We start from the raw sequence: 25,485 nt of genomic DNA on the forward strand, positions 1-25,485 counted from the left end.
TATTAGCTCATGTTTCCTTAAAAGCTGTTAATATAAAAAATTAAAATCATAACAAATAACATTTCATCCTAGAACACCAATGAAAATATACTTAGGTTAATATAAGTTTCTTACTAAATAAACTCCATCTGGGAATACTAATTAAGCCAAATATATTATGCTTCTTGTCACAAAAGTGATGTTCAGGACATACCCTCCATTCTCAAAAGGAATAGAGAGACTCCCAAAACAAAAAGCACACATTCTCTATAAGATACCAATAACAAAGACACATGGGCAGAGAGATGTGTTTCAAAAACAAAAGCCTTTAAAAAGAACTCTGCGTTTTTGTACTGGGTGTTGAGTTTTCTTTCAGACCTTTCACATCTAATTACCTCTAGCCAATAGGGGTTGTCCATCTTTTTACAAGCTGGGGTGTGTCCCAGTTCTTGAAATCTATGCACATTTAAAAGAGGTAAGAGAAAAGAAAAGATAATCCATGATAAGTGGAAGAACACAGAGCAGCAATTGTAAATCTCTGCTGCCCAGTACAGTACTCACTAGCTACCTGTGGCTACCTTAAGCCCGTAAAAGGTAGTATCTATTTTAAGTGTAAATATACACTGGATTTCAAAAACACTGTACAAAAAATTGTAAAATAGCTTAATTTTTATATTACTTATGATAAAATTGGTAATTTTTCTTATTTGGGTTTTAACATTGAAATTCACTTTTTCATTTCAGTTTCTAATGTGGTTACTAGAAAACCAAAAATTACATACGGGGTATGCATTACATTTTTATTGGAAAGCACTGTTGTAAATCACGGCAACTAAATCTATGAATGTAGAGGGTTTTCTTTGTTTGCAATCATTCCTAAATGTGTCCTTAAAAAAAGTATTGTGAATTGACAGTCTGTCAGTTTAAATCCTTCTATACATTTTCATACAACCTCTTAGGAGGCCTTACCTACCACAGTGAGCAATAGAAAATAAACATATTAATGAATAATATAGATTAAACATGAAACTAGATCAAAGGGCATTATGTTGTTGGGTACTACTTCTTTTATCATGCAGCCAACAAGTGATATACATATATTTTCAGTAAAAGAGAAATCCATTAAAACAAATCCATTTCAAAATGTGATTGGTAGGCCAGCCATAAAGTTAACCTCATCCTTACTATTTCATTTGTCAGCAAATGCTAGGTGTGGAAGGTCATATGTATTTCTAACGCCAGCTAGGCTTCTATGATACCATACTGTCAGCTGCTTGAGATATTCAAGCCCTTCAATCTCCATATGCAACAGTTGGAAAACTACAACTTCTTTGTAAACTGTCATTATTAAAGCAAAGACTTGAACAAACACATTTCTTTAAGTAACAAATATTTAATTGTAAAGACAGTCTTGCCATTTTAGAGGATTAAAAAATTAATAAGAATTTAAAATCCTTTCATTCAAACTTGAAAACAGTATGAAAGGTGAACTGCATCCAGATGGTTTTCTCTCTCTCCGCGCCCCCCCGCAATGTTAGTTAATCACATCTCTTTAACCACAACAACTCAAGTTATATGATAATTTGTCACCTTCTAAATCCCAGCTCCTCTTTTCTGTACCCTATAAAGATTTCTTATGGCCTGTACATGTCAGAATCCTTACTTCAGTTTTGAGAGACTTCTTAGGCCATTTCAGGCTCCTAATCTCCTTTATTTTTTTCTGCACTTTTCCGCCTATTCCTTCTCTTGGGTTTAAGCAAACCTACTTATCTGGTGCTATATGAATCCACTCCTTCTCCAAATTTTCTCTTTCGTTGTATTTCCACTTCTTGATGCCCCGACCTCTACATTGACAGCTGGGGGTGGGGAGGTGGAGGACTTCTGGGACTCCAGGTAAATCATAATTGTATGTTTCTTTTCCCCAGCCATTTAAGAAGCTCTGATAATTCTACTTTCAAAATGCAAGCTCTCAGCTTTCTGGAGGCTCCTCTTTATTTCTCTCCTACCTCTCTTTCCTGAATAAGTGACATATTTTACCTAATTTCATTTCCTCACTCCAATTTACACTAAATGTAGTAATTCATGTTTATAAAACTCTAGAGCTAGAAAGGAACTCTGGAGTCCAGAAAACCAAAAATTCTTAAGCATTCTTCTAAAGCAGTGGTTCAAAACTTTCAACAGGTTTTTGAAATGGTCCAAGTAATGTAATCTCGCCCAAGTTGTTTCCAATTTTTGCCTCTTTAACAGCCAGTGTGAATTCATATTCTCCATCCCATCATAGTGAATCTTAATATCTTTATTACTGATATGACTTAATGATGCATAACGTATTCTTTGTAATGCTGATGCAAATTACATCAACATTACAGTATGATCAGTATTTGATGTGTGTTTAAAATTTTGTTCCTTTTCAAAGCACAAGAATTCTTACTTTACATAACACAATTTCAATCAATGACTTTATGATTTTGCTTATGAATTTAAAAAGTTATTCTTTAAGGTCTAATCCTGGCCACCACACTATACAACTATAGGGACACCATTTATATTATACTTACTCTGTGCTGTGCTATGCTGGATACGGAGTACAGTGTGAATGGTACCCCCAGGAGTTGTACAATGGTAATGTTCTAGATTCAAACAGTAATATATATGCCCACTTTGCAAAGTTTTTCAATAGCTTGACCCCTTACAACATATGAGATTTTCATCCATCTTGAGCTTAAATTATAAAAGTTGTGATTAACAACTTTTTAAATCACTATTCATGTATTCCAATGTCACTTAAATAACCTTAACCTCATGTTTTAGAAAGCTACTTTAATAGATTTTTAAAGAGGTGTTTTATAATATACTGAGTCATTCTGATCATCTAGTGAACAAAATTTTAAAACTATATGTATGCATGGCATCTAGTATGTCTAGAAATTGGGTGAAATGCTAAGAACAAAAATTGCAAAAGGCAGCTGAAAACACAAAACAATTATCAAGCTGCATTAATATTCTTTATTCTGTACTACTGATCATTGGTGGGCCAAAACCACTTTCAAAAATATATGTTTGTATTTTAATTGGTTCTAATACTTCATTTTTCAAAATGTTCTTTCATAAACATGCCTGTTTATTTGGCCATATAACAACTGCTTTTTATATCATTATGTGTAACGTATACCAGGTATATAATATCTAAAACACTTAAGAAGAATAAAACGAGATTATTATTCACATTTCTAAGAGTCGGAGGAGAAAACTTGCTCAAGCTTTATAGTTACTCAATTGTGAAGCCAGGACTTCAACTTCTATTCGTCTAACTCCAAAGCCCTTTATCTGAGTCATCTGGATTTCCTGAATGTACAACAAGGTCTGTTTTGAGTTTTTTGTTTGTTTCTTTGAGGATGGGGGCAGGGGGTACCCATAACGGGGGAAAAAAAAAAAAAAAAAAAAAAAAACAGAAAATAAGTATGGCAAGAATGTGGAGAAAATAGAACCCTCATAAGCCACTGGGAAAGTAAAATGGTACAGCTTTTTTGAAAAGCAGCTCAATGGTTCCTCACAAAGACAGAGAAATTATCATATGACACAGCAATTCCACTCCTAGGAATATACGGTAAAGAAATAAAAACATGTACTCAAACAAATGTGTATTCATGAACCCTTCAGAGCAACACTATTCACAGTAACCAAAAGGTGAAAACAACCTAAATGCTCACAACTGATGAGGAGATAAAATATACCCAGTGCTTTTTTTGGTATTGTGGTATTTCTTGAAATGCTCAGTTTTTCTTCTTTAGCCTACTGTGTGGTATGCCAGAGTACTGGGAACTAACTTTTTTTGTGGTCTTGTAATACCCTTTGTGGAGGAGTATTATTTCGCTTATCATAAAAAATAAATTTGACCTTTAAAATTTTAATATTCTTGTTCATCAGTGAGATTAAATAATTGTCATTTAGCAGTACTGGAATTATGCTTGGGGATTCATATCACATTTGCCTCAAAACAGGCTTGAGGTAGCTTCCCATCTTTTCTTATGCTCTAGAAGAAAAGATACATGAGACATTTATACTGCTTACACATTCAAAACATCTGCAGATCTATAGAGAAATTTTAATAAACATTAAAAGTATAAATTGAGGAAAGTTATTTTACAAATAACGTAGTTAATGTTCTCAAATGAATTATGAATCATCTGTTGATTATCTGAAGGAACTGCTGTTGAAGATTTTTTGTTTTACTCTTTTTTGGATAAAAATGTATCTGTTGCTTTGAGCCCCTTCAATGTTGCATCTTACTATGCTCTGATTTATTTCTACTTTCAGCTGTTTGCACTAAAATTTGATGCTTTCTCATTAAGTCTTTAACTACACACGTGCTCACACACAGGGCCTTAATATTCTTGTAAAGACTCCTTCCCCACACATTATTACCAATGGTTATTTTGCATTAAGATGTAGGTAAACTATAGGGGATGCTTAGAGTAAGAAATGACGAGCCATTAAAATCAAGTAGGTGGCCAGGTGCGGTGACTCATGCCTGTAATCTCAGCGCTTTGGGGGGCCAAGGCAGGCAGATCATGAGGTCAGGAGATCAAGACCATCCTGGCTAACATGATAAAACCCTATTTCTACTAAAAAAAAAATACAAAAAATAAGCCAGGTGTGGTGGCAAGCACGTGTAGTTCCAACTACTTGGGAGGCTGAGGCAGAAGAATCACTTGAACCTGGGAGGTGGAGGTTGCAATGAACAGGGATCACGTCACTGCACTCCAGGCTGGGCGACAGAGCGAGACTCAGTATCAAAAAAATAATAATAAATATAAAACAAAGTAGAAAACGTGATCTTAACTGTTCTTCTACACCTTCACAGAGGATAAATGGTATTTCATCATCTCCCCCTGCCCCTTCCCTACTCTCCTTATCCCAACTAAGACCACTGGTCTCAGTACTAGAAAGAGTGTACTGCTTCTCACACTACTACCTCAATCCTTTTATGTGCTTCTTAAAATGCACGTTGTCAGGCCACCCTTGGCTAACTAAATCAGAATCTGTGCTTTGCGTAATTGTTGATTATAAGAATCTCCTGATTCACCACGTCCAACCAGAACACCACCAATTTATGGCATGAGGGTAAGGTGAACCTGTAATTTATCATGTAAGCTTGGGTATTTCTAAAAGTGAAAGGAAATGCGATTAGTATTTTTGTCAAGACAACGGATGTCAACCAAGGTGTATGGTCAAGCAGTGTTGCTCTTGTGCTCTACACTTGGAGAATCTGGCTAGTTTCAGAACTACTTTCAACTAAGTTAATTAAAATTATTATCATGGTTAGTGCTATGGTATTTTACTGAGATGAAAATATAAAGTAACGTAAGAGTTATAACAAGTCCTAGTGCCCAGTTCAGCTTGGAAGAAAGGGCACATGATAAGAGGCAGTAAGTACCAGTGAATTAAATAGTAGTTCAAATGTCTCTCAAAAGACATATGTGCAGGAAAGCCTTCACAAAAAGGATGTAACATTTGAAATAGGCTTTAAAAGATCACTACTACTCGAAGGATGCAAGCCATCACAGGCAATGAGAGAGGTAAACAAAGATGCAGAATCTAGAGAACCCAAATTTTACTCAGGTAATAGGAAACAACACTTTTGCTGCAACATAGGACTTTTCTACATAATGGAAGAAAAAATACAGATAAGAAAAAAATAAAGATAAATTAGGAGAGCTAAATACAGGTAATTTTGATGGACAATCACTGGGATTCTGAGGGAAATCCGTCACCAAAAAGCAGCTGTGATACAATGTGGCACGAGAGCCTGGGAGACAAGGAGGGATAAATGACACGGGGGAAAAAGAATGGATATTGCAAACATGAAGAAATAATAAAGGAGAGTGGGAGAAAGAAGAGACATTTCAAGTACATCAGAAAAGAAGATGAAACTAAAGAGAAGGTGGGCATATAAAACAAAAAAGAAACTAAGAATAAGTCATATGAGAAAATACTAACAGCTAATATTACCAAATAACCTTTCTAAAATAAAATAAAAGAGGAAAAGCCAGTTAACAGAAAGATGAAAGAAATAAAAGACACAAAAGTGAGACGAAATAAACAAATACAGGTGATAGATAGATAAATGGGAAGCTGGATAGTGGATAATAAGTAGAGAAAGATAAGAAAATTAAATGAGCATAAAAAAATACCTTAGAAAAGGGAAGAGGTTAAATGATTGAAGAGAGATTAGAAATAAGAGTAAGGAAAAAGTGTAGTTTGAGGCAATGGGCTAACAGAAATCCTTTTAAGAACACAAGTTTTCCTGTAAATGAAAAAAAATTTAATAATAATATAAAGACAAACATACACAGAGTCACATATTTAAAAGAGCCATGTGTACATACGTACACATTAAGCTCACACACAAAGTTCAAATTTACTATGAGAGTTCACAATTGTGGGTGGTGTAAAAAGCAAAAGGCTGGAGGAAGAAAATTTTTTTCGCATATTAGACAATTACATATGCAGTAAAAATTACACAAATTTGGTCATGATACATTTTATGTAAGAAATACAACCATTACAAATTATTATATAATACCCAAAGTAATGCTATATAAAATTAGTTTGTTACAGCATTATGATTTGCTATCACTGCAATGTGTAATCTAGACTCGTAATTTGCAAGTCCAAGTGATAGCCCCTCCCCTCCAAGACATGTGGAAATGGGAGGAAGAGGCAAGTTTTGGTGGCCAGAACATGGCATTTAGTCAGCAGAGTCCAAGGATGTTCAATGTCTTCTAAGTCAAAGCACAATTCAGTCAAAAATAACTAAAATGCTCCAGATGAGAAACACTAAGCAGACAAAGGAGGGTGCCTCTTATACATTTAGATTACAAGGTTAATTTTTAAGTTCAATTATTGTGACAAATTAATTTGATTCTGATAAAGGTTTGCATTCTATCTTAATCTAGCCCCTTGGTTTAATTCATAACTTAAAAGAGACCTATAGTTCTAATAAAGATATCCGGGTTATCCTAATGCCAAGACTTAATTATCTCTGACAACTGACAAGGAAGTGGTTTGGAGAATGTCATGTTTGAAACAACAGCTTCAGCAGGTATTCGGTTTTCAAAATAATACCTAGAGCAATGGTTAAGTTGAATGCATGCACTAGCAACTGTTTTACACCAAACAGCTCCATATGATTTTTATCCTCTAAGGTTTCCTAGAGCAAAGCAATTTCAGCTGAACTTTTTTTTTTTTTTAATTAAGAAGTTCTATAAAGATTGTAACAGCAATATACTGAAGTACTACAACGGGTTGAAACACAATTATAAATTGACAATCATTCTGAAAAGGATACTAGGACACCAACTCATTATTTTGAAAATGAAAACTGGTAAACAAGTGAAAAAATTAAGCACATATCCTACCTATACTGTGTAACTTACATGATTAGGTAACCAAGTAGGAGATGAGAGTAAGTTTCCGTTTAGAGCGGCATTACAATGGCTGCTAACATCACAAAAAAAAAACACAACCAGATCTTAGGTGTCTTTTGATAGAAAAGCACAGCACCAGGACTTTTGTTTTTTTTTTTTTTTTTAAAAAAAGTACTAGTTGTTAGAAAAAAAAATCCAGCCTGAATTTGATCAAGCCTCTTAATCTAACTCCCAAATATAAAAAAAACACTAAAGATGAAGAACTATATTAAACTACACCATAGAAATCCAATAAGCAAAGTAGACTCTAAGAAACTCAGCCCGGTTTCTCCAATAAATAAATTGTAAAAATGAAGAAAACACTGAGGAGAACCTTATACATCAGAAAATATTAAAAGACATAACCAATCACAATGTATCTACACTTGACCATTGAACAATGCAGAGATTATGAAAACCTGAGTATAAGCCAGACCTGGTGGCACAAAGGAGGCTGAGGCAGGAGGATCACTTGAGCCCAGGAGGTTGAGGTGGCAGTGAGCCATAATTGCAACACTGCACTCCAACCAGGGGAACGGAGCAAGACCTTTTCTCAAAAAAAAGAAAAAAAAAACCTAAGTATAACTTCTGATGCCCCAAAAACTTAACTACAATTAGCCTATTCTTGACCTGAAGCCTTACCAATAACAAAAATATTCTGTATGCTACATGTATTACATACTGTATTCTTACAGTATAATAAGCAAAAGAAAATATTAAGAAAATCATAAAGGAGATAAAATACATTTACAACACTGTATTTATCAATATTGTAAGTTGTCTGAAACAGCAGACACCTGCAGCTGCAGTCCTCAACCTACAGTATACGTCAAGCAATTCAACTTTTTCTTGTAAAGTCATGACTTTTCTCTGCTTCTTGGGAGCATTTCCAGCATCACCAGTGCCACTTCACATGGGTCCCATGGTGTTATTCACGGGTTACAGTACTGCACTAAACACGATAAAATACATACGAGAACCAAATCACTTTTTACTGCAATATACAATTTACTGGAGTGATGAACTGCTTATATAGAAATGATCCACATCACATAGTATTTTAAGCAGATACTTGCAACACTAGAGCTCACTGCAACAGCAACAAGAGGTGGCTATAATATTATTGCAATACAGTATGTACTATGATTAATTTTATGCAGTTATGATTTCATAGCATCTTTACATTTGTTTACATTTCTCTTGACTCCAAATGTCAACATGTATGGTCTGAAAATGTTTGTGTAGGTTTTGATAAATTCTTTTTATAACAGATTTGTGTATATTTCATAGTAGTAATGATAAAACAGACTAGTATCCACATGTATTTTATGTATTCATGACAAGCTTAATTTTTCTTAATATTTTTCACTATTTCTAGGCTATACCATTCATCTACAAGTTTTTTCAAATTGTAAATCTCTAAATATTTTTCCAATATATTTATTGAAAACAATTATGTATAAATGAACCCACTGATTCAAATCCATGCTGTTCAAAGGTCAACTGAACTTTATTTGGATCCTCATTCAAATAACTGTGGGGAAGGAAGGACAACACCCATTTGTAAACCTAAACAATGACTGATGAGGGAGCTACTGAAAATTTTTAGGCGTGCTGACTGCACAATGGTTAAGTTAAAAGGAATCTTATTTTTTGAAAGTGCAGAGTGAAATACTTACATGTTTTAAGATATAGATGAAATGATGCCTGAGATTTGTTTTAACGTAATAATGGGAAGGTGAAATGGATGGGGCATAAATAAAGCCAGATTAGCTATCATTAGCTACACATAACTACACATATATGTAGGTTCATCATACCAGCCTGTTTACTTTTATGTATGTTTCAAGTTTTCCAAAATTAAGAAACCTCAGCAAAAGGGAAAAGTGATAATTGCAACATGCTTATTTTAGGGTTTTCAAAAGAACAAAATGAGTATTTGGCAGTCTTCTAATGGAAATGGGGATATTAAGCATCTGGAAAGATGAGAAAAATGTCTTTTTAAGTTTTACAAGGAAACTGGTGTAAATATAAAATGAGGAAAAACTAAAGGCACACTAGTTAAAACTGCCATTGAATTCCATACGGATTATATGCCTCTGAGTTTGTGTTCAGAGCCTTCAAATGCCAGGTTTCTTCTCATTGTGATATCAGGTAAATTTAGTACAAGCATATATATCACAAATCTAACACATAACACCAATACCCTAAGAAACAAGTATGAAGCAAGAATAAATCATAAAGCCAATGCCTTATGGTACCCTCCACGTTCTGTTGTTGCTACTGTTTAAATTGAGAAGACTACAGAAAGCAATAGGAAGCCATAAAATATATGTAGCCACAATCTTCTGAGATCGATTCTCCTGGGGACCCTGAATAAATGGATTCTTGACCTACTAAAATTTAATGTGAAAAAATGATCCATTTGTAAAGGACTTATAAGATTGTAAATGGCCAAACTAACTACAAATAACCACCCTCAGAAAGGGAATGAACAGTGTTTATAAAAACTGAGACGCATGGATGTAAAGGGAGGATCATCATGATGATTTATAAGTGATGGAAAATACAATAAAAAGGTAACAAAATTCATGTTTCCCTAGGACTTTCATTGAGACCAAAAGATGTGGAACTATACTCCCAAAAGCAATTTTGGACTAGAGATGTCTTTATTTTTCCCCAGACAAGCTGGAAGTTAAACAGAATGACAGAGTATATTTGCTCTGGGACATTAAAGCAACAACAACAACAACAAAAAAAAATCTGGAATGGCATAACTAGTCCAAAAGCCTCCAAAAACGGCAGACTAAACCTCACACAAGGAACAAGCACTGCAATACGGCAGTTCCTTTCAAAGCTTCATTTGTTGCAAATAACCATAAAGTTCAAACAATTATTATATACATGAAGGACCAAAAAGAAAAAACTGGGATTTCAAAAAAATGGAATGACCCTAAGAAGCTGATCCTCACTATTGATATTACTCTATCACCACCTATCGACCAGAACATCCAAAACAGAAGTGATAAACACACACATTATGTTATTTCCCCATACACCCTTATAAAACCGATAAAATGTCAAAAGAGATAAAAATCTCAAAGAGTTAGAATTTAACTTTAATACTGCATTTAGACAAGAAGCAAGGCACAGATTTGATTCATAAAACTCAATAATCTCATCCATTTAAAATGAAATACAGAAATGTAGCAGGTCATCCTGAGAACATTAGTTTGGATTTGCAAAGTGGGCCAGCCCCTCTTCCAAAGAGACTCATTGGAAAAAACAAATCCCAGTCTGAACAACATAGTGAAATCCTGTCTCTACTAAAAATACAAAAAGTTAGTCAGGCATGGTGGGGGGTGCCTGTAGTACCAGCTACTCAGGTGGCTGAGGTGGGAGGATTGCCTGAGGCCAGGAGGCAGAGGTTACAGTGGGCCAAGATCATGCGAGTGCACTCCAGCCTGAGTGACAGAGTGAGACCCTATTTCAAAAAAAAAAAAAGGAGAAAGAAAAAGCCAATTCCCATACTAATGATCACAAGTTTATATAAATTCACAAGTACAAATTCACAAGTTTAGAAAAAACTGTTTAAATAAATTATGAAAATATATAAAATAAGACAAAATAAAGATGGATCCAATATAAATCCAAATTTCTGCAAAAAAAAAAAATCAAAGCTGGTATCAATATGGAAAGATAACACGTATTCATATTACTGAGACATCAGCTTTAAAAATCCCTTAAAATTCTATGTGATTGGAGCTTTTTCTCACAAAATACAAAAATTCTTATCTGCAAAGAGATTTTTTCCAAGTTCAAAGCAATTCATAAGCATGGACTGCTTCATAATACCCCAGAGAAAAAAGTAAAGATAGATTTAAAAGTTACTCCTTTGCCTATAAGAAAGCAATACATAAAGAAATACATGGCAGAAAACAAAGATTTACCTTTTCCATTATGATCGTATTCAATCCCTAACCTTCTTCTTACAAGGAAAGAGAACAAGACAAAACAGCTGATTACTTGTGGAATGTTCCCTGAAAATAAAATGCTTCTGAATGATAATTTTTAAAAAATAAGCACAGGAAGCACCTGCCATCCCCAAGCCAAAGAAGGAAACTCTCTCCAATTCACTGCCTGGACCTTACTTGCCAGATTCTAAAACCCTACAGGAACACTATTTTGGATCCTTCGAGAAATAAGCAAATGAATGGGATATACTTACACTAAGCATGTACTAACATATCAAAACTGTCTTCTTTTACCAGATTTTCCAAACAGCACTGTACAAAACTAAAAATGCTTTCATTTCAAATCAACAATTAGGTTTTTGCCCTGGATCTGTCATATATACACAATGCATGACATTTGGCAATTTTCTCAATAACACTCACATTCGGTTTTGAAATCTAAATAAGAATAATGATATTTACTTCATAAAGTTGTTTTGGGAATTAAAACAAAATATTGTTTATTAGGTTACTGTACAGTGGAACCAAGTACAGTGCCAGGCTGGTACTCAATTATTTCCTCTTTAAGCTTTTGAAGTGAGAGTGAAAGTCACCTATTCATAGAATAGAGAGCGTATGTGTAAGCGTGTATATCTTCTTTGTGGCACGGAAATTGATTTCTCACTGAATATTTGTATACTCCTCCACATTTTTCAGCTACTTTACAGTTACTCTACACTGGTGACTAATTCATGCCTTGCTTCCAGACCAAAATACTTGAAAGTTACCACATGACTCTCCAGGTGTAAGTCAGAGCTACAGATACACAGATCCAAGTCAACACAGAGAAGAGCAACCCAAGATTGTCCCTGGACCCACAGTGGACTTCATATGAATGAGAAATAAATCTTTATACAGTTGAGCCACTAAGCCTTCCAGGTTTGTTTGTAATCACAACACAGCCAGCAAAATTTAATGCCTCCTTTTATAGCCTAATTGCACTTAAATGCTGCAAGGCAAAATGCGTACATAAAAATGGCAAGTCTTACATTTAAGTATTAAGGATTATCTTCCTTTCGGTGTAATATTGTGTATCTATAATGAATGGAATGATTAAAAGACAGTATTTGAAAGCAAAGTGGAAAAACAAGCCAGTATACAAAGAACTTAAAAAGTAATGGATACTGATAGTTTCATCTTAAGATAAAAGAACTCTTAAGAGTCTAAAAATTTTCTCTAGTTAAGCATACAAGTTACAAAACAAAAAAAAAAAAGCAACAATCCAAAAATAACAACTGAGAAACCAAAATCAGCTATTAGGAAATGGGTAAAAAAAAAAAAAAAAGCAAAGCAAATAAAAACACCCTTTCATCATGAGTAGTAAGTAATCGCAGTCATGGTCACATAACAGAAGTAGCAGAGCAGTCCCAGCTTATCCGCACAGTTTCACTTCCCACAATTCCAACTACTCTAGGTCAATCACAGTCTGAAAACATTAAATGGAAAAATTCCAGAAATAATTCTTAAGTTTTAAATTGCACCTCATTCTAAGTAGCATGCTGAAATCCCACACTGTCCTGATCCATTTCACTTGGACTTGAATCATACTTTTGTCCAGTTTACCCAAAATGTATATGCTCTAGCTCAGGAATGTCCAATCTTTTGGTTTCCCTGGGACACAGCAGAAGAAGAAGAATTGTCTTGGGCCACACATAAAATACATTAACAATAACAATAGCTGATGAGTTTTTTTAAAAATGGCAAAAAAATCTCATAATGTGTTAACAAAGTTTATGAATTTGTGTTGGGCCACATTCAAAGAAGTCCTGGCCACCATGCAGCCCACAAGCTGTGGGTAGAACAAGCTTGCTCTAGTCACTTAGTAGTGGTCTTGACTATCAGACTCTGCTATAAGAATCGGGAATTGGTTACCAACTATCTCAGTGCTTATTTTTAAATAACCCTCATTTACTTAACGATGGCTCCAAAGCCCAAGAGCAGTGATGCTGGCCGTTTGGGTATGCTAAGGGGAAGTTGTTAATCTCTTACTGTGCCTAATTTGTAAACTTTATGTAAACATAGCATAAGTATGTATATGTATACAGGAAAAAACACAGTATATAAAGGGTTCAGTACTATCCCAAGTTTCAGGCATCCAGTGGGGACTCTTGAAATATATTCCCCACAGATAAGGGGGAACTATTGTATAAGGCCAACTGCTTATCTACAATTCTAGAATCCCAAAACCCTGGGGAAAAAAAAAAAAAATCAAAGGTTTTTTAATAAGGTTGTTATGAAATAATCTGGTAGCAACCCTAAATCTGAACTAACTTGAAACTATTTGTAGCTTCTATTTATTCCACTTGTATGAATATTAATACATTTTGGTGTGGAAACAGTAATGCATAGAAACAGTAATGCCATACAACACAGTACGCAAAGTACCACAAACACATCATATTACCTTTCTAAAATGTGAAAATTTCTGCATTCTGAAACACATCTGGTGCCAAGGGTTTGAAATAAAGGACTGTGGACTTGTAAAAATAGAAGTAACTTCTGTATTGTCATAATGATGAAAATAAAACCCACATGAAGAGCACAAATTTCTAACCTTTGTGTAATTCAATGTCAAACTGAATTTATGATTGCCCAATGTTATTTCTCCATGATTTTACTCTAATACTCCTAGTAGAACATAATAGATATAACCAGCCTAAAGCTAGATCATGCCGGGATATAATTAACTGGCACGAGACCTAAAAGAAATAAAAATACTGCTGTAAGCATTTCTTGTCTCAGAAGACCATGATTTAGCAGGTACTCAAGGTAGCCATTCTGTGGTTTCGTATGAAAAATAACACACACATATGCCAAATAACATAAGATGCATGTAAACTATGCATAGAAGTAGCAAAAAGTGGAGAACCAGCTCTGAGGAAGGTGTAGATGAATATATTAAGGAGGCATCACTAATAAGACAGGAAAACAGTCAAAAGCAAACTATTCAAAATTTCAAGAGGCAAAGTACAGGAATAAATATCTACAGCAAGATCTCTCAGCTTTAGCACTAGACATTTTGGCCCAGATAATTCTTTATTGTGGGGGGTCTGTCCTGTGTATTATAGGGTATTTAGCAGCATCTCTGACTTCTACCTACTAATGTCAGCGGTAGCCCCCTTCTCCCTCAGTTATGAAAAGCAAAAATGTCTCTAGGCATTACCAATTGTCACCTAGCCTGGGGACTGGGGAAGGACAAAAACTGCCCCAGCTGAAAACCACTGATCCAAAAGCAAAAGAAACACTAAAAGTTTGAAGATGTTTCAGCTTCGGGATTCCAATAAAATGCCCAAATATACTTACCTGTCAAAATTGGTATGGGAAGAAAAAAAAATCACTTTCTATTTCTCTAGATTTACAAGTGATTTAATTATGTTTTTATTTCATACTGATTGGAAAGAAGAAACTGAAAGGTCAGGTTCTTCCTTCTGAAGCTGAATGTCCTTGCAAATCTATGTAAGACTTATTTATTTTCCTGACAATTAAATATATCCACCTGTTGTTACAGCGACTCATTTAAGTAGAGAACAAAGTACTAATTGGTTAGAAGAGGAATACAATTTGCAGCATGTAGCTGCAAAGTAACCACATAACTTTTTTAAAAGCACATGCTGTTTTCACCGACCTTCTAATTACATTATTAGTATTGAACTTAATAGATCCTTAATAAAAATGTGAAGTTTAGAGGGAAGAATATTATTTTCGGTTGGTCACTTCTTTGGAAAATGTTTCTAGTCACATAGAGTACTGAGTCTCTCTGCTACACGGGCATGTATGGAGAAAATAACTAGGCCTACTGTGAGTATCAATTTCCTTTTATAAGCAAAAACAGTAGCTAGGTAACCTTTGAATAGGTTATTAAATATTATGTATCATACTTATAAAAAAGGTAAAGAACATATCAGATATTTAATAAATTTTCTCTTAAGTAATTGGTTTGCCTGGAATTGCTATTTCTATGTCAATTTGAGAGACTTCAATTTATTAACAGACCTTCACATGCAAAGCACCATGTGAATGAAGCAAGAGATACAAAAAATAATAAGACAATCTCTCCCTTCAAGGAACACTCACTCTTGCAGAAGGCAGACAAATATTATAATACAGCATGATAAAAGTACTATATTACAATTTTGTTGAAGAAACTTGGCTTATTGAAAAATAAAACATCAATTTGCTTTAATCACAAACCATTTAAAATTATCAGTAACCCCCAAACCCCCGGAAAAATCCTCATGATTTCTGAGATCTATGCTGATGCCAAAATGAATTTATTAACAATAAAACTAATAATAAACCTATCTATCTGTAGAAGATCACGGCACAGTGGGATGAAAAATACTTTGTCAGAGTAGTTCTGTACTTATCTGTTTCAAAATCGAGTTTCCAATTAAGATTTAATTTTTATAAAGAAGGAGTTCCAGGATCTTTTTTTTTTTTGAGGAGTTGAAAATAAAAGACTAGAAAATTAATGAGACACAATCTTGTAGTACACACTAAGTAAAACAAAAACAATTAAATGTATTAAGAAAAAAAGCAATCTATATGTGTTAGACAGTTTAAAACCAAGTACACTATAAGCAACCAATAAAGCTAATATAAGGATCACATGTTATTTCAATTATTACCTGCTTTCATATGCCAATTAGAAAAAAGCTTTCAAAATTTTTCCATAGTTCACAGACAAGGAAAGAATGCTTTGGGTTAGCTAATGGTAAGATACAGCAATCCAGAATGTGAATTGTAACAACTACCGATATAATCCCATTCACAGTAAAATCACAAATTCTTATAAGATACTTTAAAAGGGAAAAACATAATCATTAATCTAAAAATGGTTTATTATACGTTACTGGATAACCATAGTATTCTCTATTGAATTAAATATCACTAACCTTATACATATTCCTTTAAAAAGGATACGGTATTTGTTCATCTATGCCCAAAGTTTTTAGACTAATTTCCTTTTTTATACAAGTTCCCAGGAACTGCTTTTACTGACAGTAAAAAACAAATTTCTTGTTATGTACTTGTACTCAATAATCAGGTGATAAATTAAAATAAAATTATTCTTACAGTAAGTTGTCCATGCACCGGAGAAAGTGCCAGCAACAGTAAAGGCACGACACTGCACTGTCTCTACACTACACTGTCTCTCCCGTGTTTATCTTGCTGTGGCCACTCTACTGACTCAATTTACACTGCTACAAAACTTAAACATATGAATTCATTTAATCCTCACAATAACCCTATAAAGGGGGGTATCATTTTAATCCCCACTTTAGAACTGAGGAAACTGAAGAACAGAAATATTCCAAAGCACATCTAAGGTAACATAGCAAATTAGTGGCAGAGCATGGATCTGAATCCAGTCTTGCTCCAGTACCAGCACTTTTCAAACCTACTTATATATACATACAACTCACCAGGAATCTTGTTAAATTCAAATTATGGGTTGGGGGTTGGAGGAACCAAAAGTCTGCATTTCTAACAACCCTATCTGTGATGCAGATGCTGATGGTTGGCAGATCACTCCTTTAAGCAGCAAACTTCTAGTCTACCCTAGAAAATGATGGAATGTGGTAGCAACCCTCAGAAGAAAGTAGAATTTATCCTCAATTCAGCTTATAAGGAAGTTAAAGATTGCCAACTACTGGTTTAGAAACAACTGCTTTTTTTATGATTTCACTTTTTTTTTTTTTTTTAAAGAAGTTAACAAAATTACCTGATCTCGTTTTGTCAATCAATGTATTAACACTATTAACTTGAAACTGTAATATATATCCCCCAACATGGCCTTTCCCACATTAAAAAACTATTTATTAATACAAATACCCACGAATATCTTCAGAACAGATACAATCTGACATATTGATGAATATTTTAAGAGTGTATATTTGTGCTTCTTTCTATATGGAAAGAAATTAAGGGATAAGTTAGAAATCCAATACCTTTCTAAACTTTTACTGTTGCACAAGTGGTGACTATGAGAGGACAAGGACGCCCTCTGGGAAAAAGATGGAAAGTAAATGTCTTAATAACACATCACTAAACAATTCTGGTCAATAATTCTCTCTCAATACAAATAGGGAAATGCCTATAACACAATTTCCCTTCACTCTCAATGATGTATCAATTATTTATAATCTAATCTATATAAACAGCATAAACTGAAACCAGTAAATAAATATATCCCTATGTTTAGTACACTACGGTCCATGGCCCTCCAATACCTAAAACCTGAAATAACACCAAATCACTGGAAATAGAGTCATTATCAAAGTTTTAAGCCATCGGGAAAAGAAACATCAACACTATTAAAATATATTAAAACATGTTTAAAGCCATACACAATTCAATTAAATCTATCCTAAGATCACCCTGGGTGTTATCTATTAGACTGAACTATATACTAATTAAAGAACATTTCATTAATTAAAACATAGGAAAGGATTTTAGAGAAATCACCCCAGTCTGAATAATTTTGGTTTTGCTGAGTTTTCTTGTATTTCACTCAAATTTTTCCTGAATGTACACAGATATGCTTTACATTTCTTCCCTAAGGAAGAATTAAATCTGTCACGTTCTTTGACAAGCTTGTAAAAATCATATTCAAAACTGTAATGGAATTCTGCTTAAATAACTACACATGAAAGCCAAATGTATTAGGTTTCATAGATCTCAGGCAATATGAAGTCACATATTCTAAAATTTATGAATATAGATTCCATTTTTAATTACAGCATAAATTAATAAATTTAAACTGTACAATCACCATAAAGCTAAAATTCTCATTTACACACTTGTGAATTAAAAGAACGTAACACCACAATCTGTCACAGATCTGACATGAAGGCAAAAACACAATACAAATTCAGGCTTCTTATTTGTCAAAATTCTAAAACACCTCTATCAAACACTCAGTATCCCAATTCTTACTCAAGGACAAAAACTAGATCTTCTTATACCCAAAAGAATCTGAAGACACACAAAGTATCTGGATATTTTACTTGTGAGGCATATGGAAAAACAATGCCTCCAAATAATAAGAAACAACTTACCCTGGTTCCCTACTAAGACATATTTTATGTTTGTTTTTCACATATACAGCCACACAGAAACTCATCTATTAAAACTTGAGAATGGAAAGATGTTACTTGCAAGAGTTAATAGTCATCACAAGGTTGTGACAAGGGAGAGCAGGGATGAGGTGTTTCATGTTACTGTTCACAGAAGGCCCAAAGTTTTTATGTTTCACTAGTCTAATCACTAAATGAGAAGCATTATTTCAAGGACTTAAATGAAATCTGGTTTATAAAGAGAAAGACGAGTGAAACCTCCGATCTCATTGAGTCTACTCCCTCTAAAATAATCCTCAGTGACCTTGAGGAAACATTCCCAGGGTTAAACATGTAAAGCAGATTTCTTTGACAACTGCAACATTAGGCTACCGCTCTGAGGGCACTCAACACATGTCCACGAGGCTCTCTAGATTTATGCACGTACATTAGTTTGTTCCATTTGCAGAAAATCAACAGAAACCTTTAAAAATGTTTGACCTTACATGCAATTTTAAAACATTTAAGAGTTCTGAATTGATAGATCTTTACATCTTTCATAATGGGAAATATCAGAATACACTCTGCAAGTTAAGTGATTCTTCCAGGGAGCAAATTTAACTTGACCTCCCTAAATGGCTACAGATTTGACACACCATTTAGAAGGCTGGAGGGAAAACACTTTGATTTGCTTGTTCTCTAAAGCAGCACTGTTCAATAGAAATATAATGCAAGTCACATTTGTAATTTCAAATATTCTAATAACCCTATTAAAATAGTAAAAAAGTGAAATTAATTTTAATAACATTTTATATAGCCAAATATATCCAAAATATTATTTCAATATGTAATGAATATATTTTTTAAGTTAATGCAGTATTATACATTCTTTTTTTGTACTAAGTTTTCAAAATCCAATGTATATAAATTTTATCCTTATAGCACATCTCATTTTGGACTAGCCACAACTGAAGTGGTCAACAACCACATGTGGCAAGTGGTTACATTATAGGGCAGCACAGCTCTTAATACCTGGAGATCTGACATACCCCTATCTCCTTAAAATTAGTTTACATTTGTGCTTCCTATCTAACTGAAATTACAAATACAAGCAAACTATTCATTCACTGGATAAATCAGGATCAAATCACCTTATCTGAGGATCCAGTTAACATACACAATAAGAAGCAATTGGATTATACCCTATTATATCACAAGTAGACTTCAGAGATAGGGTCTGATCATCCCAAGTGAATACAACTTGCAGCAGAAATACAGGTTAAACACAAAAACATGTTCCTATCAAACCATAAAACTGCCTTATTTCTTGCAGCCATTCGCATTATTGTGCACAATCTCTACACAAATTATCTATAATATTCTTGTCTATGTGTGTTGAATTTTGTAAGCCATACAGTCAACATTAAAAAGAACAGAGCACTATAGAAATGAAATAACAAAAATTATTGGAGAAAAAATTATCAACCAACTACTTTCGACGTATCTTATACCAACCAATAATCTTAAATTCATCTGCCTAAGTTCTACTGAAATGAATTCCCCCAATTCCAATTCATTTACTGCTTTTCATACACATATTCCAACTACCAAAATTACTAAAAATTTCCCGAAGCAATTAGGACATTTGCTTAAAACGTAAATAATTCCAACAATGCACTCTCTAGAAAACGAGGACTAAAACCATTAGCTTAGCACGTAAAATCTGTCCTAAAGGCAAGTTACTGAATAAATCAAACAGAAACAACTATATGCTTGTTTACTGCATTTACATTTTGTAACACCACATTCAGCAATCTCTAAATGTGGAAGGTCAGTTCAGATTGCACAAAAGCAGCAACTTTAAAGCCTAATAAAATTTTAGAAGTTTCTTCAGCATACTTCTCAATAAACACGCTCTGCAGAAATACACCAGAACAAAAATCAGCACCATTAATATGAATCTCAAGCACAAAATCAGTATATTCATAAATCCACAATGTATACTTATGCTAAAAAGTATTTTTTCTCCCAATATTATCTAGTTCACCTTCTACAATTTTTGTTTAATGCACTTGCAAAGCAGTAAAGAAGCAAACGTTGTCTCCTCTCCTGCACACATATCCGCAGAAGATACACCAATCTCTTCATATTTTTCCACAATTTTAAACCAAAACAACAAAATTCATTTCTTACCTGCAATTAGGAGGAGGATCAAGGGTTATTTCAGCTAGCTCCTTTTGAATTCTGTTAGTGAAATGAGAACAGACAAAAAGGATTTGAGATAGTCTACAGAACAACCAGGGAATTACACTGCCCTCTACCACCATGCAGTTAAATGCAAGGCTGGCTCTGCCTTCAGTAATGCTAACATGGCTGCTTCCTCTTTGTTCTCAGAGGCATAACCCAAATCCCTTAACAGAAACTTTGCAGCTTTTTTTCTCACTTGCTACTGCAAATAAATAAGTCATTTACACTTGATTTGAGAAATACTCACCCACTAGTACTCAGTAAAGGATATAATATCTATTTCAGAACACTTTTTACCCAAGAAATTCTCTTTTCAAGCTTATATGCAAATGAGACAAAAAGGGAGGAGGGAAAGCACTGGAATATTTGACAAGGACTTCAAGTGACTTCTACTGAGGTAAAAATTAACAGGCTACTGCAAGAGCACATTAATAGTTCTTAAAACATTTTAATCTATCAAAGAAAAGTTTAAAATTTACAAATAGCTTTATTGGTGAAAAACTTTCAAAGACTACTTGACATTTTAATTTAACCATTTCTGTTTTCCCTGATCTTAGGTACAGCACTTAAATTTAACAAATATAGAGAGAAAGAGGAGAAAATAGAAAAGCAGTTTTCTGATTTGATTTCAAATTTAAGATGCTTTCAAAACTTTAGATGTGAAGGATTTTAAATTATGTCAAAGACTGTTGCCATTCAAAAATATTCTCAAGTTATTAATACTTCATTACTGAAACAATAATAGTGAAAATCCATAGAAAAATAAGATATTTCTGAATCACCACAGAATGCAATACTTGATCAGTTTTTATAGTTTTTCCTTTAGTTGTGACATCAAAATTGGTTAATGCTGTAGATATTACATATTTTACATATAATTTACTAGAGTTTGTGGATATTCCACTACTACTACCACTGATGGAGTCTCATTGACAGAATTTTTTTTTCTCCAGCAGAAAATATAAATCAACAGGAAACAAATGATCTTTCACTTATATCCAATTAAATATGTTTCTCCTGCTGCTGAGTATTAACTTGTCAAGCACATCCACAAGTTTCAGAGTGAAGAGGCCCAAGGACAATAAAAGTTTTCTATCACCAAGTGACACCTCAAACGGTAAAGGGCTACTTTTCAGTTTGATTTACCCTCACAAGCACAGGGAGGAATAATCATAATTTAACCATGAAAGTTACCTGTGATGCACTATTTAAAGTCATGTTTTGTAAAACTGTAAGCAGATTTGCAGCACAATTTTAAATCTGCTTTCAAATATAGCAAAGCCCTAAATTTGCAAATTTCCTAGCAAATATGATCGTTTCTGATCATTAAGTTTCATGAAGAGAGGCACTGCTAATCTCTGGAAGTGTCAATTTCATTAAAGAAGATTATGACTCATAAAAGGAAACATCCCCAAAGTACCATCTAATTTAGGTTCACCAAATTTTCCTTACCAGCTCCTTAAACAATGTGTCAATGTTAGTCTCATCTCTACTCAAGGACACTCTTAACTGAAGTTACCAAAGTACAGAATAAGTTTGCTTAAAAATATAATTCTAGTAAGGTTGCTTACATACCACCTAAAGAATGACAATTCATTCAAGTACAAATAAACCGATAATGAAGTAAATATTTCTGAACTATTGTTATTGATGTAAAACCAACTAAAGCGTCCAACCACTTGGAAGACAACCTGACAACATGTGCTGGATCCTTCTTTTACACATTACCTTTTAGCACTAGTGGATAACTTAGCAGTGGTTTTGCTAGAGAGTTTGGTGTTTTTCTTCTGCTGAGTGGCAGAAGGTTTTCTTTCTTCTTGTTCTTCAGGCTCTGGAGCGGCTGGGTCTCGCTGGTCCGCATCTGAACTGCCACTGCTGGTGCTGGGGCTCTCATCATCGGACCTTTGCCTATCACTGGACATCTTGGTGAAGTTATCTGTTGGAAAACTTTTAAAGAGAACGGGGGAGGCGGGGAGAAAATGTTAAATCTAACAAATAAACCAACAGCATTTTCTTCATTTAAAATCGCATTTTTGAAAAATGAAAAAGCTTCAAAAGTGTTCACATTTATTTCATCGTACAACAAGGGTACAGGGGAGGTGATGTGTCTCAAAACGCCAGCGTTCAGGGATTTGCCGAACTCAAGTTAGAAATCCCACTCACATTTTTTTCCATCCCTTGGACAATCTATCAATTGTCTACTTTCTCAGAAGGCATGAAACAGATTTGCCAGGGAACTTAGGCAACAAGCATTAATAACATATGACACACTGTAAATAACAGATCTCGCTGAAAAATGTTAAGAAGTCACTAATAACGTCTAAATATTTACACACTGACATTGGTCAAAGCTACCAAATTCCCTTTCCGAAAGGAAAACACACCCTGTTAATCGCCCATATGCTTATTTAAGGTGGCGATTCCTCCTCAGTGCACGTAAAGCCTTTAAACACAACACTTGGAAATTTAAAAATCAACTAACGAGCTGCTCTAGCTGTTTCCACGGCCAGCAGCGAAGATTCATCCGGCCAAGACCGAGCTGCCACCCTGGGAAAAGCAGAATTCAAACTGCACCTTCTGCAAAGCTCCCAATGCCACCAAGGTTCCTCGCTCAATTTTTACATCACGGGCCGACATTTTGTCCAAAATAACGAAAAAAAATTAAAAACCCAAGGGAAAAACAAACAAACAAACAAAGCCCCAAGAAGTGCAACAAATTTCCGCGCCCGCGGAGGCAAGCCGCGGCCGGCGGCGGCGGCCACGCAGCTCCGCGGCCCTTTGTGGGGAGGGCCGCGCGGGGGCCGCGGGCAGCGCTCGCCGCGCCGGGCGCCAAGTGATGCGAGCAGCCCGGCCGGCCCCGCCGCGGCTCGCGGACACCGGCGGCGCGGGCGCCCGGCGCGAACAAAGCTGCCCGCCCCCGCCCCCTCCCCCACCGCGCCGCTACGGTGTGGGGGAGGGAGAGAGAAAAAAACCCTTCCTTAAGGAAATGGAGGCAGCTGTGGGGGGGGGGAAGGGGGGGGAGGGAAAAAAAGAAGCCGAGGAGGCTCTGGCCGGGGAGTGTGGAACATTGAAAGTCGGAGGGGGTTGTGCAGTGCCGGGCTCCGGCCGGAGGGTGGCGCCGCCCCGCGCCTTCGGAAAAAAGGGGGGGTGGGAGCTCGGCTGGGCGAGGGCGCGAGCTCCCGGCGAGGCGGAGGGGACGCGGGAGACCCCCGCGCGCTGTGGCCTCCCGCCGCCGCCGCCCGGCTCGGCTCCTCCCGGCCGCGCAGTCAGCAAGTTCCGAGGCAAGCGCGGGGGGAGGGGCGGGCGCGGCGGCGACGCGCGTGCTCGCTGCTTGCCTGGCGGAGGGACGCGCGCCGCCGGCGCCCGGCGGGCGCGAGCTGTTCCCGCGCGCTCTCGCGCGTGCTCTCCGCGCCTCCCCTCGCCCGGGGGGTGCACGCGTCCGCCCGCGCGCGGCCAGGACAAAGAGCGCGGCGGGGACCCAGCGGGCTGGCCCCTGCCGCCCTTGGCCACGGAGCCCGTGCCAGAGAAGGCGGGGGCGCGGGCACCGTCTCGCGGGGCCGCTGTGCCGCGGGGTGGCTTCCGGCCTTGGCCCGCCTCCGGGGCGAGGCTGCCCATTGGGCTACCCGCGTCCCCAGGGCTGGCCCCATCCCCTCCGCCTGCGCGAGGGCGTCGTGGCTCCCGGGGCCCCAGTACCTGCGCAAGGGCCCTGGCGCGTGGTTGGGAGTCCCCCGCCGCCCCGGGAGACGGGAGACTAATGGGTGTTGTTAAGGAGGCCAGGCACGCAGGCGGAGAAGAGCTGCCACTTGCCCCTCGTGTGAGCTGGAGGAAGGGACAAGTTGGGGTCCTGGGCATTGAAGATGGTAGAAGGCATTTGGAGATTAGGAGCCCAACCTCTGTTTCTTTTTGGCTGACAGCTTGCAACTATCGCTGCCAAAGGGGACTGTCCTTCCAATGCTTTGAAACCCTAAAAATCCAACACACTGATTAAAATGTCCTGCTCAACATTCTAAAAAGTGAACAAGAAGAGTTTGGGGTTGGGGGGTGGGAAGGAGAGCTAAAACATGACACTTTTTGCGGGACTCTTCTGTCTTGCCCATAAGGTGCCAGTTCTGGAAAGAGAATTCCTGAGTGATGTTGGGTCAGAATGTCCACCCAGAAGAGCTTTAGGTGGAGATAGTGACAGTTTTGTTTGTTCTACCATTCTTTTTGCTGTCTCCAGGTGGACCCTGGTTTTTACCCCGCGGCGCAAAGTAGCTAAAATACAAAAACTTCCTGTTTGCTGCCCGGACCTTCTCCAGCTACTGAGAACTTGTTCCAGTGATGGAGCCTCAAAGGAATTTGTGGATTCCTCTCCCACAAGTGTCCAGGGGCAGGGGTGCTGTGAGAATGTGCAGTTCACAGAGGGAGTGAGAATGGCAGAGTCAAAACAGATGTACCAGTTAAGGGAAAGAAGAAAAGACTGAGTGAGCCAACGTGTTTGCTTATTATTTCTCCTAATAGAAAACTTGGTAAAGGCTTGCTCACAATTCTAAAGAGTAAGTTACATTTCCACAATTTTCCAAAGACACAGTCATTCAGTTAACTTTATTGAGGGCCCTATGTTGCTAGGTACTGGACACACTCTCATTCAATTGCTGTGTGCCTAAAGCCAGGTCTCTACTCTCTGCTAGGAGCTCCTAGTCCAGAAGGGGAACAGTTCATTAAAGTTCAATAGATTCA

The 25,485-nt window shown here is 36.5% G+C and overlaps 1 protein-coding gene across 4 annotated transcripts in view; it reads right to left on the reverse strand.

The window, feature by feature from the left end:
* Positions 1–24,475, reverse strand: part of UBE2E3 (ubiquitin conjugating enzyme E2 E3) — a 78,057-nt gene extending 53,582 nt beyond the window's left edge. Inside the window, exons 1-3 of one of the 4 annotated variants that reach the window (XM_032292779.1) lie at positions 24,460–24,475; positions 22,495–22,713; positions 20,713–20,763 (exon numbers count right to left, since the gene is read on the reverse strand). In XM_032292779.1, the coding sequence (XP_032148670.1) occupies positions 20,713–20,763; positions 22,495–22,688 (245 nt within the window). In that variant the 5' untranslated portion in view covers positions 22,689–22,713; positions 24,460–24,475. Of the gene's footprint in view, positions 1–20,712; positions 20,764–22,494; positions 22,714–23,150; positions 23,167–23,248; positions 23,692–24,459 lie in introns of those variants that run through there. The other 3 variants (XM_032292776.1, XM_032292777.1, XM_032292780.1) reach the window with 3 other exon arrangements.
* Between the last annotated feature and the right edge of the window lie 1,010 nt (positions 24,476–25,485).

The sequence above is a fragment of the Sapajus apella genome, unplaced genomic scaffold (assembly GCF_009761245.1).
Source record: "Sapajus apella isolate SASKATOON/1434 unplaced genomic scaffold, GSC_monkey_1.0 scaffold28, whole genome shotgun sequence".
NCBI lineage: Eukaryota > Metazoa > Chordata > Mammalia > Primates > Cebidae > Sapajus > Sapajus apella.